Genomic DNA, 15,125 nt, shown 5'->3' with positions numbered 1-15,125 from the left:
CCCTTTCCCAGCTGCACTCACTGTTCCCAGCTCTATCTTCTGTGACCACCAAGCCAAACAAGGCTAATCCCTCTGATCAATGGCCAGAGAGGCCACTTCAGGACTCCATAAGAGAAATCAGAATAGGTGGAGCAGGATTAAGACTCAAACTAAAGAGAAAGCACTCAAGAAGATCAGAGGTCACCTGAAGGCTCAAGTGACTTCAACATGAATTTAAGTGCCTGTTGTATGCCAGGTACTAAGCTAAGCGCAGAGGATCCAAAAAAGGAAAACACAGAAGATGGTCCTTGCCCTCAAGGAGTTCATATTCTACCACAGGAGATAAAATGCAAACCAGTACAATCACGCTACATACATGATAAACTGAAGATCACTCAGAAGGAAGGCATGAAGTTTAAGGAAAAGTGGAAGGGCTCCTTTCCAAAGACTTTAGCTGAGTCGCCAGGAAGCAGAGAAGAGGAAAGGAGTTCCAGGCATGAGGACAACATGTGAAAATGAAAGAGTCAGATGGAATGTCTTCTTCCAAGAGTAGCCAGGAGGCCATGGTGCTGCATCACAAAGTATGTGGAGGAGAATAAAGGGTAATAAAACCAGAAAGGGTGGAAGGGCCCAGCTAACGAAGAGCTTAAAAAGTTAAACAGAGACTTTCACATGATTCTGGAGGCAACAGGGAGTGATTAGAGTTTATAGAGTAGAAGAGGGTTACATGGTTGGACTTGCACTTTGGTGGCTGAACAGAGAATAGACTGGAGTGAGGTGAGGCAGGAAGGCCCACCAGCAGGCTACTGTAGTATTCGATTAGGGCTTCATCAGGGTAGTGGCAGTGTTAGGGCTTCATCAGGGTAGTGGCAGTGTCAGAGGAGCAAAGGAAACACTTTCCAGAAATGTTAGAAAGGTGAAATTGACTGGTCTAGGATGAAAGGTGAGAGAATAGGGAAGCATCAAGGATGACACCAAGGGCTTTGAGCCTGAGGGACTGGGAGGATGACAGTGCTCTCAAAAGTAACAGGGAAGGAAAAAAGAAAACAATAGGGAAGATGGTGGGGAGGGAGGGTCTAAGGGGAAAGATAATAAGTTCATTTTTGGACCTGTGGAGTTTTAGATGTGTATCAGATCAATGTCTAACATGCAGTTGGAGATATGCAACTAAATAACCAGAGAGAGAATTTGTCCTTCAATTGTGTCTAACTCTTCATAACCCCATGTAGGGTGTCCTTGGCAGAGATACTGGAGTGGTTTGCCATTTCCTTCTCCAGCTCATTTTACAGATGAGGAACTCAGGCAAACAGGCTAAATGACTTGCCCAGGGTCATGCAGCTAGTAACTGGCTAAAGCCAGATTTGAACTCAGGAAGGTGAGTCTGTGCTCCTCTTCTATACACTTTACCACTCAGCTGCCCTAGAGAAAAGATAGGGCTGGAAAAACAGACCTGAGAGTCATTTACATAGAGATAAGTGAATCCATAGATGTGGATGAAATTTCCCAGGTGGAAGAACAGAAAAGGGCATGCCTGAGGTAGGGAAAATCTGATAGGGGGCAAGGAGAAAAGTGAAACAGAAGAAGGAAGACTGGCAGAAAAACTTAAACCACACTGGCTTACTTGGTATTGCTCCCAGAAGACACCACTGGCTTTCTCCATCCCCACACTGGCTTTCTTTTAAGTCTCAGCTTAAATCCCACCTTTCACAGGGAGCTTTTCCTGGTCTCCCCATTGAAATACTCATGCTTTTCTAATAGACAGTCAACACAAGCATTTATTAATTGATTTATCTGTGCCAAGAACAGTGCTCAGAGATGGGTAGACAAGGGCAAAAAACACTGTCTCTGTCCTTAAGAAGCACACATTATAATGGGGAAGACAATATGTAAATAACTACCACAAAGCGTTAGTGTGTGTGTATGTGTGTATGTACACACATCTATTGTTGTTGTGTTTGTCCTTCGTTTTCGAAGAGGACCATGACATCAGAGAAATGATGACATGACTTGCACCTGACTTTGAGTGAGGGAGGGCTGTGCAAGGTCACCAGCCTCACCTTCTCCTCCTGAGCCAACTGGATCCAGTGACCAGATATTCATCAGGATGACTGGAGAAGGCCCAGGATGCAATGGGAGACATTGGCCTTTTAGTCTATGGTCTTTTCAGGTACTCACTTAAAGGGAGGTAATGGCCATTCAGTGAATAGTCCTCTTTAAAAATGTAGTCAGGGGGATGGCCCCTTTAATAGAAAAAAAAAATAAACAGATAAATCATGCTGGAAGGGGCAGGAGCCTCAGGGTTGCTATTTAGCAGAGAAACTTAGTACTGACATTCACTGTAAGCCAGGAGGGTCCAAAAACAGCCATTGAGTGGAGGTTGGGCAGGGACCCTTCGTTGTTCAATCCATGGGCTTCGGAATGCATGGGGTGTAAGGTTTTAGGGGAGATGGACGGAAAGAAGGAAGGGAAAGAGAGCGAGAGAGAGCGAGAGAGAGAGCGAGAGCGCAAGAGAGAGAGGGGGTGGGGAAGGAAGGAGGGAAAAGGAAAGGAAAGGGAAGGAAAGGAATATATATATGTACATAAATAGAGAGAAGGGAGGGTAATCCCAAAGATGGGTGTGGACATCATTATTTACAAACAAGATAAATACCGAGCAGAAGAGAAGTAATCCCAAATATACAATGTTATTTACATATTGTCTTCCCCCACTGAAAAGTGAGCTCCTTAAGTCAGGAACAGTGCTTTTGCCTTTCTTTGTATCCTGAGCCCCTAGGATAGGGCTTAGCCCTTAGCCAGCACTTAACAAATCCTTTTTTGATAGAATGATTGACCAAATTAGAAAAAAATAAATAGGATTAGGTAACCAAGAAGTTGAGCAGAAGGGAAATAACTCAAATTCTGAAGGAGAAGGGAAAGGCGCTAAACAGGTGGGAAGGCTCTAGAAACAAGATGCTAACCAGACGAAAGTTCTCCAGGGGAGTGATCCAGAGGAACCGCTAGCAAAAACAATTAAGGACTAAGGATTCTGCTTTTAGTTCTATCCAGACAGTAAGGAGGCACAGAAGAATCAGGAAGACCTGAGTTCAAACATGGCTTCAGACACTGACTATGTGAATCTGGGCAAATCACTTCACCTCTACCTGCCTCTATTTCCTCAACTGCAAAATAGGGATCATAAGAAGACCTACCTCACAAGGTTGTTATGAGGATCAAATGAGATCACATTTGTAAAGCACCTAGTACAGAACCTGACACACTGCTTATTCTCTTCCCTCCCTTTCCTTTCCCTACTGTCAGCTTCTTTAGGAGAAAGTTGTAGAAAAAGGAGAAGAAACAAACTGAACAAGAAAGAAACTGTTAAGGTGATTTAAAGGGGTTTTTGGACGTGGAGGGGAAGCCAAAGAAAAGTTGGGGAGGAGAAATTTGGGAGAATGTAAGAAAAAGATAAAGGACACCAATCTACACTGAAATTTCAGTCCAAAGGAAGAAAATTATTGGAAAATCTTGCTAGAAGAACTCAAGGAAAAAGAAGATAAGACAAAGTAATAAAAAGTAAATAGAACAAGTAAAAGCTGGAAGTGACTGTCTAGTTGTTAATAATTAGTGATAAATTATCCTTGAAAATTAAAAAATAAAATTTAATTTTAAAAATTTTAATTCTGATCAATGCAATAACTAAGCATAATTCCAGAGAAGCAATGAAATATGCTATACCTACTACTCCTAACAAGGTACAGAATAAGGTATTTTTTGGACATAGCAAATGCAGCAATTGATTTTGTTTAACTATCTATATTTGTTACAAGATTTATGTTTGATTTTCTGTTTTTTTTTAACGAAGGGGAGATGAAATATTTTTGTTAACTGAAAAATGTAAGCTAAATTAAAAGAAAAAACATGAAATGTGAGAGCGGAGAGAGCCTTTCTTTTTATTATATATTTCAGATATGGTATCATATATAGAGAGATAGATACAGGTATAGATATAGATATCAATCTCTCAGATAGAGCATAGTAATAATATAATGGATAGCTAGTGGCATAGAGGATAGAGCACTGAGCCTAGAGTCAGGAAGACTTATCTTTCTAAATTTAAATCTGGCTTCATTCAGTTACTAGCTGTGTGATCTTGGGCAAGTCACTTAATCCTGTCTACCTCGGTTTCCTCATTTGTAAAATGAATTGTGGAAGGAAATGGCAAACCACTCCAATATCTCTGCCAGGAAAACCCCAAAAGGGGACACAAAGAATTGAAACGGACTAAAAAAAATTAAAACAACAATTTTTGTATCTATATATAGCTATAAACAAAAGTCTTTGTATATGCTATTAAGATATAGATAATTCTAATACATAAACTATTATGAATGCTAACACAACAGATAGAGAAAGGGAGAGAAAAACAGAGAGAGGGAGAGGGAGAGGAGGAGGGAGGGAGTGAGAGGCAGGGGGGAGGGAGGGAGGGAGAGGAGAGAGAGAGAAAGAGAGGGAGAGTGAGAGGGAGAAGGAGGAAGAGAGAGAGAGAGAAGTAGAGAGGGAGGGAGGGGGCAGGAAGAAGGGAGGGAGAGAGAGAGGCGGAGAATCATTCATATTGGATAAAGAGTTAGCGTTGAAGCCAAGAAGCCCTGTCATTTCAAATCTTGTCTCTCACACTGTCTATGAAACCTCAAGCAAATCAGATAGCCTCTCAGTGCTCTAGGTAACTCTAAAACTAAGTTGCAGAGAAGGTGAGGACCTGCACTGGTAGTTTCTTCGTCATAAATTCCTTATACAAATAAAATCACAGACCAGGGTCTGTTTCTATCTAACATAACAACCCTGTGAGATAGGCATCATTGTCCTCATTTTTATAAAGAAATTGAGGCTAATATGTCACACAGCTAGGAGTACTTAAGTCATATGTGAACAAGTCCAGTATTCTTTATCTGCTATGCTACCACAGAATGTCAGAGCTGAGAGGGCCCTTAGGAGCCAGGATGTCTGAGCCGGGGGAGGGGGCAGGGAGGGAGAATTAGAATTTAAAATATGTCAGGAAATTGGAAAAATGAGGCACAGAGAAGAAAAGCAAGCATACAGAATGTGAGAGCTGAAAGGAACCTCAAAGAAGCCACCTCCTACAACTCTGCAGAGATGGAGGCAGTCGGGAGAGATCCACAGGTGTGGAACGTTACACATAATATCAGATTTTGTCAACGTAGGGGGACAATATATAGCAGGGCCAAGCTAGGACCAATTCTAGTCTATTTCCCAACTTTTCAAGTCCACCTAGAGGACTTTGGCAATACTCTGTCTCTTGCGTTATTTAATTGCTTTATTTGTGAATGACACGGCTGCCTACATTTCCTAATGTGAATAAACTAAGAATGAGAAAGATGTAATATTAGGATTTCCGTGGGCAAAAAAAAAAAACCCAAAACAACCCAATTCTTTTTCTTTTAAAAGCATATATTTTTTAAAAATTCAATAACTATTCTAAGACTCATCATGGAAAATATTAAGAACTATGGAGTGTGAATGAGTATGGAGGCATACTATTTTTTCTTTTTGTTTTTTCTTTCTTGTGGCTTTTCCTTTTTTTTTTCTGATTCTTCTTTCACAATATGACAAATGTGGAAATATATTTAAGATTATTATACATGTATAATCTATATCAGATTGCATGCCATCTTGGGGAAGGCATAAGGAAGGGTGAAAAATTTGGAAATCATAATCTTAAAGTGAATGTTGAAAACTATCTTTACATGTAATTGAGGGAGAAAATAAAACACTATTAATTGGGAAAAAAAATAAAATTACCCAAACCTTAAAAAAAAAAAGCCCACTAATTCAGCATGATTTTTATTCCCTCTCAGGGCCAACACTCCTTCAGTAGAATTCCCCAGAGACACAAATCTGATAGGCACAGTTATTCAGTAGGCATCTGTGATACCCAGCAAAGGACACCTGTGTACCCCTGGCCTGCAATACCTCACAGTGGGAACTGTCCCTGGAGTTGTGCAGCTTTCTCCACTACTTCTCCACTACTCTCACTAAACTAGAGGAATGAAATGAAAATGATCAAGAGTGACAATGAAACAGAGAAGTCAGGTGGCTGCCTGAGGAGGTCTGGGAAGGGCAGAGGTCGGACAGATCTCCGTCTGTGACTTTCTCCACAACTGCCTTGTGAGATGGATAATGGAAGTGTCATTCACATTTTATGAAGGAGGAAGCAGGCCCAGGGAGCCTCAGTGACTTGCCACAGTCACCCAGCTCCTAAGTACCAAGAGTTCAAACCTAAGTCTTTCTTGATTCTAAGTTTGCTCCTCTTTCCACTACACCACGGTGCCTATGGAACTAAAAAAAAAAAAGCCTAAAGTCTGCCAATCAAAAGGCCTGATTTCAAAACTAGCTCTGATACTTACTAGGTGAATGACCCTGGGAATATCATTTCACTTCTCAAGGTCTCTATTCCCCTCTCTGTAAAGTGAAATAAGTGAACTCAATGATTTCTATAATCCCTCCCCATCCCCATTCTGTGACTCGTGTCCAAGACCCTGGAATACAATAAGACAAAGTGGACATATAATACCCTTCCACTTATAAGCATCAAAACTAAGGTAAAGACACCTTTTCTTCTTATTCGAAAAATGGGGACCAATTCCTCAAACTCTTTTGAAGAACAGAGCTACTGACATATGAGGCAGCTATGGTACAGTAGACAGAGCTCCAGGCCTAGAGTCAAGAAGACCTGAGTTCAAATCTAGTCTCAGACACTTCCTGGCTGTGTGACCTTACACAAGTCACTTAATCCCTGTCTGTCTCAGTTTCCCCAACTATGAAATGAGATAATAACAGCACCTCCTTCCCAGAGTCATTGTGAGGATCAAAAGAGATATTTGTAAAGTGCTTTAGCACAGTGTCACACAGCAGGCACTCGATAGGTGCTTGTTTCTTTTCCCTTACCATTATGGGTTTAATTATCATTTCTATCTCCTACCTCTTCTATGTAGATGATTCCCAGATCTAAATATTCAATCCTCAGCTCTCTCCTGAGCTCCAGCTCTCACACTACAAACTGCCTATTAGGATGTTCGATATACACCTCAAACTCAATTATGTCCAAAACAGAACTCTTTTGCCAGCAGATTCACCCCTCTCTCAAACTTCCCATTACTGTCAAGGATACCACCATGCTTCCAGTCACCAGGTTTGCAATTTCTTCCTCTACTCCTGAGTTACCAAATCTTGTTCCCACAACAAATCTCCCCCTTTTTTTCCCCCACTTACACAGGCACAACCCTAGTGCAGACTCTCATCACCTCTCACTTGAACCAATTAACTGTATTACCTCCTAAATGGCTCCCCTGCTTCAAGCCTCTTCCCATTTCAATGCAAGCAAAGGTCTGTCTACTTAAACCGCCCCTCCCAAACCCATTATTAAACTCCTATATCATTGGCTAATATGACAGAAAAGGAAAATTATTAAAGGGAAAACTAAGACATTAATGCATAGTCAGTGGAGCTGTGAACTGATACAATTCTAGAAAGCCATTTGAACTATGTCTAAAGGGATATAAACCCCATGTATCCCATTTAACTCAGCAATACTGATGAGGGCTGGAAGGGGGGGATGTGTGAGACCCCCACAAAGACTGGGGTGCCAAGGGCAGGTTGCCTGGAAGGAATTCACAGACTCAAGCATTGTTGAGGTCAATGTAAAGATTTATTATGCTTTTCAGCAGGCAAGAGCTCTTAGGAACCTGCAACCTTAGAGGGGTACAGGTAAAGTTTATATAGAATATTCTATAGGAAACATGTGCCAAATATGCTAACTAGGTGCTTTGGGGTGGGATTAAGGAGTGGTCAGTTCTTAAAGGAACATGCACTTTTAGTATCTACTTCGCAGGTATTTTACCCAGAGTTCACTGAAAAATAGTCAAAGGAGAGGCTACCTGGAGGTGTGGTTTTAGGCCTGAAACGTCATTAAGTTAACTAACAGTCAGGGCTGACTCAGAAATACCAGGTTGCTCTCATCAATGTCTTGTTAGACAAGATAAATGTAAGGGAGTATACACATGTCTAAGTCTAGGATACGTATGATTCGCCAGTGAGTAGTAAATGTCATTATGACCCAGGGCACAGCCAGTTCAGCCAGTACACAGCTGGTTCAGACTAATAAGTTCTATAGGTTCAGCTGGCTGCTGTAGCAGGAAGGGAGATAATGGTTGTTGCTGGGGCAGGTTGTGTCCTTGGGCTGGGGAGAAACTGCCTGGGATAGTGTTTTGAGGCTAGGGAGAAATGTGACTTTTAAAGAGAAATGTGATTTTAGAATTGGGGTCCAAGCACATGCACCCAAGCACCCCATCAATACCATTACTAGGCTTGTATCCCAAAGAGATAAAAAATAAAAAGAAAAGGACCTACATGTATACAAATACTTATAGCAGCTCTTTTAGTGGTGGCAAGGAACAGAAATTGAGGGGATGCTCATCAATTAGGAAATAGCTGAACAAGTTGTGGTATATGATAGTGATGTAATACTATTGTACTATAAAGAAATCACGAGCAGTTCAGAAAGACCTGGAAAGACTTATGTGAACTGATGAAAAGTGAAATGAGCAGAACCAGAAGAACACTGGATACAGTAACAGCAATACTGTAACATGATCAACTGTGAATGACTTAGCTATTCTCAGCAATACAATGATTCAAGACAATTCTGAAGGACTTATGAAAAATGTTATCCACCTCCAGAGAAAGAATTGATGGAGTCTGAATGAAGATCGAAGCATCTTTTTTCTACTTTCTTTTGCTTCTTCTTTTGGGGGGGGGGGGGCAGGGGGAGAGGGAAGGGTCTCTGTTTTCTTTTACAACATGACTAATATGGAAATGTTTTGTATGACTGCACATTTATAACATATCAAATTGCTTGCCTTCTCAGTGACAGGGTGTAATGGCAAGTAAAATAGGATCTTTTGCTGTTTTTTGTTTTACAAGTGTCTCTGACTGAATCATGTCATTAAGATGGATCTTTCCTACCCATTGATGGGCCTGCCCATTGTGGGAAGCTGGATTAGGGGAGCTGTTTTGTAGAAGGGTCCCAAGTACCTTTTTTTTTCCTATTGAGGCACTGGGTCAAGAGGGTTATGCCCTCTGGCTCTAAAAAGTGTACAAATACCCTGAGGGTGAGGTTTTACTTTAGGGCTTACTGACTGGAAGTGTTTCTTTGGCCAGAGAGACTCTGAGAAATTGCTAAGGAGCCGTGCCCGTCCCCCCCATCCCCAAAATCCATAAGTTGATGCTTCCCTCTCTGGTAACTGTGTAATGGTCAGACATTTTGGAAGCATGTCTGTTGACTTTTAATTTCTCTGTATTTTCTCTGAAATTTTGATTTTCTCTGATACCTGTGCTTGATTAAAGTGATTGTTAACCCCTTGAAATTCAGCTGCTTTCCTTTTATGAATGCAGATCTAAGAACCTGGGGTAGCAGCTCCCCCTGTGCATGTTGGGGTGCTTACTGAAACTCTTATCTCCAGGATCAACTATAAATTTCTTTTTGGCATGTAAGGCTCTTCACAACCTCATGCCTTTCTTCCCTTTCTTGTTTTATACATTACTCCCCTCCACAAACTCCATGGTCCATCCATATTGGTCTACGATGCTCTTACCTGGGACACTCCTCCAGTCCCCATGCTTTTAACACTGGCTATGCCCCATTCCTGCAGTGCACTTTCCCTTCCCCACCTCCACTTTATGAATCCCTAATTTCCTTTAAGAGTCAGTTTCCAGTATTAGGCCTTTCCTGGTCCCCCAAGCTGCTAGTGTATCCAGTGTTATGTTGAATCAACTTTATACTAGCTTTGTATGTGCCCACATGTGTTTTATTCCTATACACATACATACTGTTTTCTCCATTAGAAAGTTAGCTCTTTAAGGGGACTGTTTCACTTCTGTCTTTGTAGTCTCAGTACCCAGCAAAATGCCAGGCATACTAAGTGTTAATAAATATTTTGTTGGTCAAAAACTTGGGCAGAGGGATAACGAAAATATAAGACAAATGTACTGAGTCAATACAAGCTAGCTACAGAGAAGCAGCAGAGTGTGGAAAAAAGAATATGAAACTTGCCCTTGAAAGAGCTGTGGTTAATTCTTAGCCCATCACCAATATACTCCCTGAATAAATGACATTCCCTCTCAGAGCCTCAATTTTCTAATCCATCAGATGGGGTCAATAGCTCCCTTGATTCCCTCACCTACCTACCTTCCTGGAGTATTCTTAAACAGTACTCTACAAATGTTGAAGCCCCACCCTTAAGGAGATTTTGAGATCATAAAATTCAACTCTTTCATTTTACAAGGTGTCAGAGAAGAAAAGATTTTCCTAAGTTCATATCAAGGTTAAGCAACACAACACAGTATATTAAACCAGGTCTTCTGACATGGCACAGTGCAGAGTGCTATATATATGTGGAATCAGAGGGCTGGGATCAGATCCTTGCCCTTCCATGAACAACTGGGTAAGTTACTGGGTCTCCTCTACAAAGAGGGACCTGAGCTCGACAACCTGAGTAGTTCCTTACAGCTGTGAGACTCTACACCCAAAGCTCTTTCCATCTCACCATGGTAGCTTCTTCAGACAGAAGCTATTTGCTCTAAGAGTGAAGATCTGGGCTACAGACACCAGGAGTCTACAGTCTAACGAGGGGGGGAGGGGGTGTTTTAGGGCACTTTCCTGTGTGTTGGTGGAGGCTTCCTGGCCTTACTGGTGACCTTAGGGAGATCCCCAACTCTAACAACATCAGACCCCAGAGACAGCAATCATTAGCTCTGGCACATCCTCTCAGCCAATGAAAGGCTGGCTCAGAGACTGGGCCTGAATCAATGGGAATTATGTGTGTCCCATAAGGATAATTTGGCACCAGAGTAAGGAGCCCCTGGCTCTCAGTTCAGTTTCATCTACCTTCAAGTTAATATTACTCTGGTCCTGGCCCCTATGGTCTACCAGAGTGGCTAATAAAGTAACATTTATATTTATACATATTTAAGGTTTACAGATGTGTACACACACATATAAAATAGATCTACATCACATAGATGTAAGGTTTATAAAGCCCTTTCCTCACAATTATCCAGCAAAGTAGTTCAGGAACGTATAAATATCCTTATTTTTTTAGACAAGGAAATAGACACAGAAAGGTTAAAATGATTTGACCTTGAGTACACATGACTAAGGAAGTGAGCCAGGATTCTACTCTACCAGGCTGCTAAAAGTTTGTTCAAATTAATTGAGACTAATTTTTCCCATTTGCTGCTATGACTTCTGAAAGTTTAAGGATTAGAAGAATACTTAAAGTTTAACATCTGATATTTTAGAATCTCTCAGAAGCTGCCTAATATTAGTGATCCTTTTAAAATCTACATATTCCTGCTTTCTGCCCAGTTCACTCCATGAAGGAAAGGACCATGTTTTAAACTTTTTTGCATACCCCATTGCTGGCCAGCCCAGCTCATTTATTGACTAAATGCTTGATCCCCTCATCTAAGCCTCTTCCCTCCTCCCAGCTTGCCCCCAACTTGAATACCTATTCCCTCTTCTCTCCCTCAATCCTTATCACCCTTCAAGGATCAAGCTCAAGTCTCATACCTCCTCCCTGCAGCATTCCCTGACCTTTGGAGGTGTCATTGATCTCACTAGTTCCTGCACTCCAGAAACCCAGATCTATTCTACTCTGATACTTAACTGCATTTTCTCTAGCACAATTACCTGTTTCCTGCATGTTATTTCTTCACATAGAAGTATATTTCTAGAGGATAGGGACTGTGTCTTCTTAACCTCCACTAGGTAATGTCTTTCTAAATTCCCCAGCACAGCAATTTCCACATAGGAGGAAAGCAGTAAATACATCTTATAATAACATTATAACAGCAGCTTAAATATCTAAAATGTTTTAAAGGCTAATAAAAGTACTTTCTCCTTCTCTGTGACATTGGTAGTAAAAAAGACTGTTATCCTATTTTACAGAAGAGGAAACAGAGGCTCAAAAAGGATAAGTGATTTGCACAGCAAATGTTGAAGCCAGATTCTGAATACAAGTCTCCTGACTCCAAGGTCCAGGGCTCTTTCCACTATACACCATGTAAATGAATAGACAATACAGCAGGCTCCCTTTTAACAGGCCCCAGTGGGAGGAACTGTTAGCACAGCGATGAGGGCAATGATCAAAAGGATAGCTGGGCCAGGGGATAGGACACTCTCCCCCCTGCAAAAAAAAAAAATATTCCTCCCATCAGACTTCTCAGTCAATCATAGTAGAAAGAGCAGTGGAATGATGATCAGGAGCCCTGAACCAATAATCCCAGATGCTATCGACTCTTTGTGTGGCCTCTGGAAAGTCCTTTCCTCTCTCTGGGCCTCAGTTTCCCCAGTTGGAAAACAAGATTTTCTATGACCTCACAGAGCAAACTAATGACTCCGATGCATCTGGATAGGCTACATGCCAATTTCAAACACCTGCTTCTCTAAACTATCTGCCAAGGAAACAAATCATTGAGCGTAAAATGCAGTTCCTAGAGCTAAAAGTAAAATGATCACTACCTGTTTGTTGAGTCTCCCTTTGTCTTCAGTCTTCACATCTGTAGACTCATTAAAAATCCGAAGACATTCTTCCATGGGGTCTGAATCATAATCTAATTCCTTTTCCAGGACAGAATAGTCGATGTCATCGGAGGCCTCAGAAGATGAGGAAGAAGAGGTAGCAATCTGGGCACCCCGGAGACACTTTGGTCCCTTGCTCTCATTCGGGAGGCTACAGCTTCCATCATCTGAGTCTGAGTCTGAGCTTAGACTTGGAAGGGTCACAGGAAGAACTGGGGATGTCCCTTCCCCTTCATCCCCACTCTCATCTCCAAAGAGGTCAATATGGCTCAACGTCCTCTTCTTAGGCTTTGGGGACCCTTGGGAACTGCCTTCATCTAGAGAAAGGGACTTCTTGTCTTTCAGCCTACCTGAGGAGAAGGTTTTGCTTCCTTTCTTGTCTTTTAGCTTATTGCTACTGGACAGGTTTTTCCCATTAGGAGGATCTGCTGGCTTCAGCTTGGACTCTTTTTTATGGTTCCCCAGATTCCCTGTGCTAGGTCTCTTACTAAGGCCATCATTTTTCCTTTTCCCTGAGCTGGCCACTAACATGGCAGATGATATCTTCTCTTTCTTGGCCACCTCTTGCTTTTCAAACTTAGATTTCTCCATTTTACTTATATGTCCATCACTTTTGACCTTAGTGAGTTTCTTCTCTCTATGATTTTTCTCCCCTAATTTCCCTTTTGCTTTGTCCTTATTCTTCCCTTTGTCTTTCTCAGATGATTTGCTTTTTTCTCTCTGACTCTCCAACTCCTGATGGCCTGAGCTCTTTTGGTCATATGATTTTCTCTTTTGGACTCTGTGATCCTTCAAGCTGCCTTTACACTTTAGATCCCCTACTGCCACTTTCTCTCTCCCTTCTGAAGAGTGTTTGCTTCCTTTTCCACTTTTCTCCAGTGGGGGTTTTCCAATGGGACTCTGCCGCCGCTGGATATCTCCCATGTCATATTGCACAGCAATCTCTTTTGTCTCCCTCGAACTACTTTCCTCAGGTTCCAGAGGCTTTCCCTTGCTAGGGGAGGACCCATTGCTGGAATGACTCTCTGAACTGGTTCTGCCTTTTGTGGGGCTGGCAGGACTTGGCTGGTTCTCTGAGCTGGGATCTTCATCTTCTGAGTCAGAAAATCTGGCATCTGTTTCATAATTGCTAAAAACATCGCAATGCTTCTTGAGTGAAGGAGTATAGGACTCATCTTGGTTTGAGTCCCTTCTCCTTTTGACCCCTTTCTGGTCCTTCGGACTGCCCTTATTTAAAAGTCTGGCTGAGTAATTTGAAAGGGGGTCATATTCCAAATCTGTGGATGGCTTAGAATTGTCAATCACATATTTACTGTTGGGAACAGCACGGCTATATTTTTTAGGTTGGATCACAGACTTTGGAACATATTCCAGAGAGTTACCTTTAGCCTTGGATTTCTCCAAAGAATCCAAAGTATACTTGTTACATTTATTAGCAGCAGCCAAGGGGGTAGGGTTATAGTCTGTGTTATTATTTAATAGATTGTAGCTACCTGGATTATATTCTAAGGATGTGGCAAAGGAGTCTGCATTGGGCATCCCAGCTCCAGCGGGGCTTTGTGAAACAAGTGAGGTCTCTGTGGTGCCATACTCCTTGGTTGTCTCTAGCAGCTCCTTATATTTCTTCTCCTCTCGTTCCACTTCATTCCGGACAGCCTCAATGGCCTGGTTGACTAACTCCAGCTCCAAGATGCCAGAGCTGGGCTCTGGGACATCCCCCAGGGAGCCATGTTCAGTCCCAACTGAAGGCTTCGGAAGGTCAGGGTTATATGGGTCATAGCCAAGCTCTGAAATGAAAGGGGGAGGGGGAAACAATAAATACCCATGATACCTATGTCTTTATAGACTATACAAAATGTACACTTTTGATTCCATTGCTATAACTATTAAAATTATGAGAACTACTAGAGGAAGAAAACCTTAAGAAATGATGGCATGGATAGTTTCAAGAGAAACTCAGAAGAACTCTATGAACTAATACAAAGTGAAGTGAACAGAATTAGAACAATCTGCACAATGACCACAATGATACGAAAAAACAAATTTGAAAGACTTTAGAATTCTGACTAATGCAATGATCAATTACGAGTACAGAGGCCTAAAAATGAAGCATACTACCCACCTCCTGCCAGAGAGGTAAAGACTTAAATTTAAGAATGATATATGTATTTTTGAACTTGGAGAAGGGCAAGTACTGTCCCAATTTTCAAAAAAAAAAAAGTGAAAGGAATATGCAAACTAGAGGCCATTAAATCTGACTTCAATTACTGGCAATATTTCAGCTCCTGTTATTTAAGGGATGATTCCTAAACATCTAGAAAAGGCAGCAGCAATCACAAAGGGCCAACCAATGTCTGAATGTGTCTGTTTGTGTTGGTCCTTCGTTTTTGAAGAAGACCATGAAATCAGAGAAATGATGACATGACTTGCACTTGACTTTGTTTTGAGTGAGGGAGAGCTGTGCAAGGTCACCAACTTCACTTTCTCCTCCTGAGCCATCTGGGTTCAGTGA

General features: G+C 41.7%; 1 protein-coding gene across 2 annotated transcripts in view; it reads right to left on the bottom strand.

The window, feature by feature from the left end:
- REXO1 (RNA exonuclease 1 homolog) overlaps positions 1 to 15,125 on the bottom strand; it is a 120,267-nt gene that overhangs the window by 54,650 nt on the left and 50,492 nt on the right. For both annotated transcript variants that reach the window (XM_072601534.1, XM_072601535.1), the window contains exon 2: positions 12,554 to 14,400. In XM_072601534.1, coding sequence (XP_072457635.1) covers positions 12,554 to 14,400 — 1,847 coding nt within the window. The remainder of the gene's footprint in view (positions 1 to 12,553; positions 14,401 to 15,125) is intronic.

This window comes from Notamacropus eugenii, chromosome 4, assembly GCF_028372415.1.
Source record: "Notamacropus eugenii isolate mMacEug1 chromosome 4, mMacEug1.pri_v2, whole genome shotgun sequence".
Lineage (NCBI taxonomy): Eukaryota > Metazoa > Chordata > Mammalia > Diprotodontia > Macropodidae > Notamacropus > Notamacropus eugenii.
This window is presented reverse-complemented; position numbering and strand designations above follow the sequence as displayed.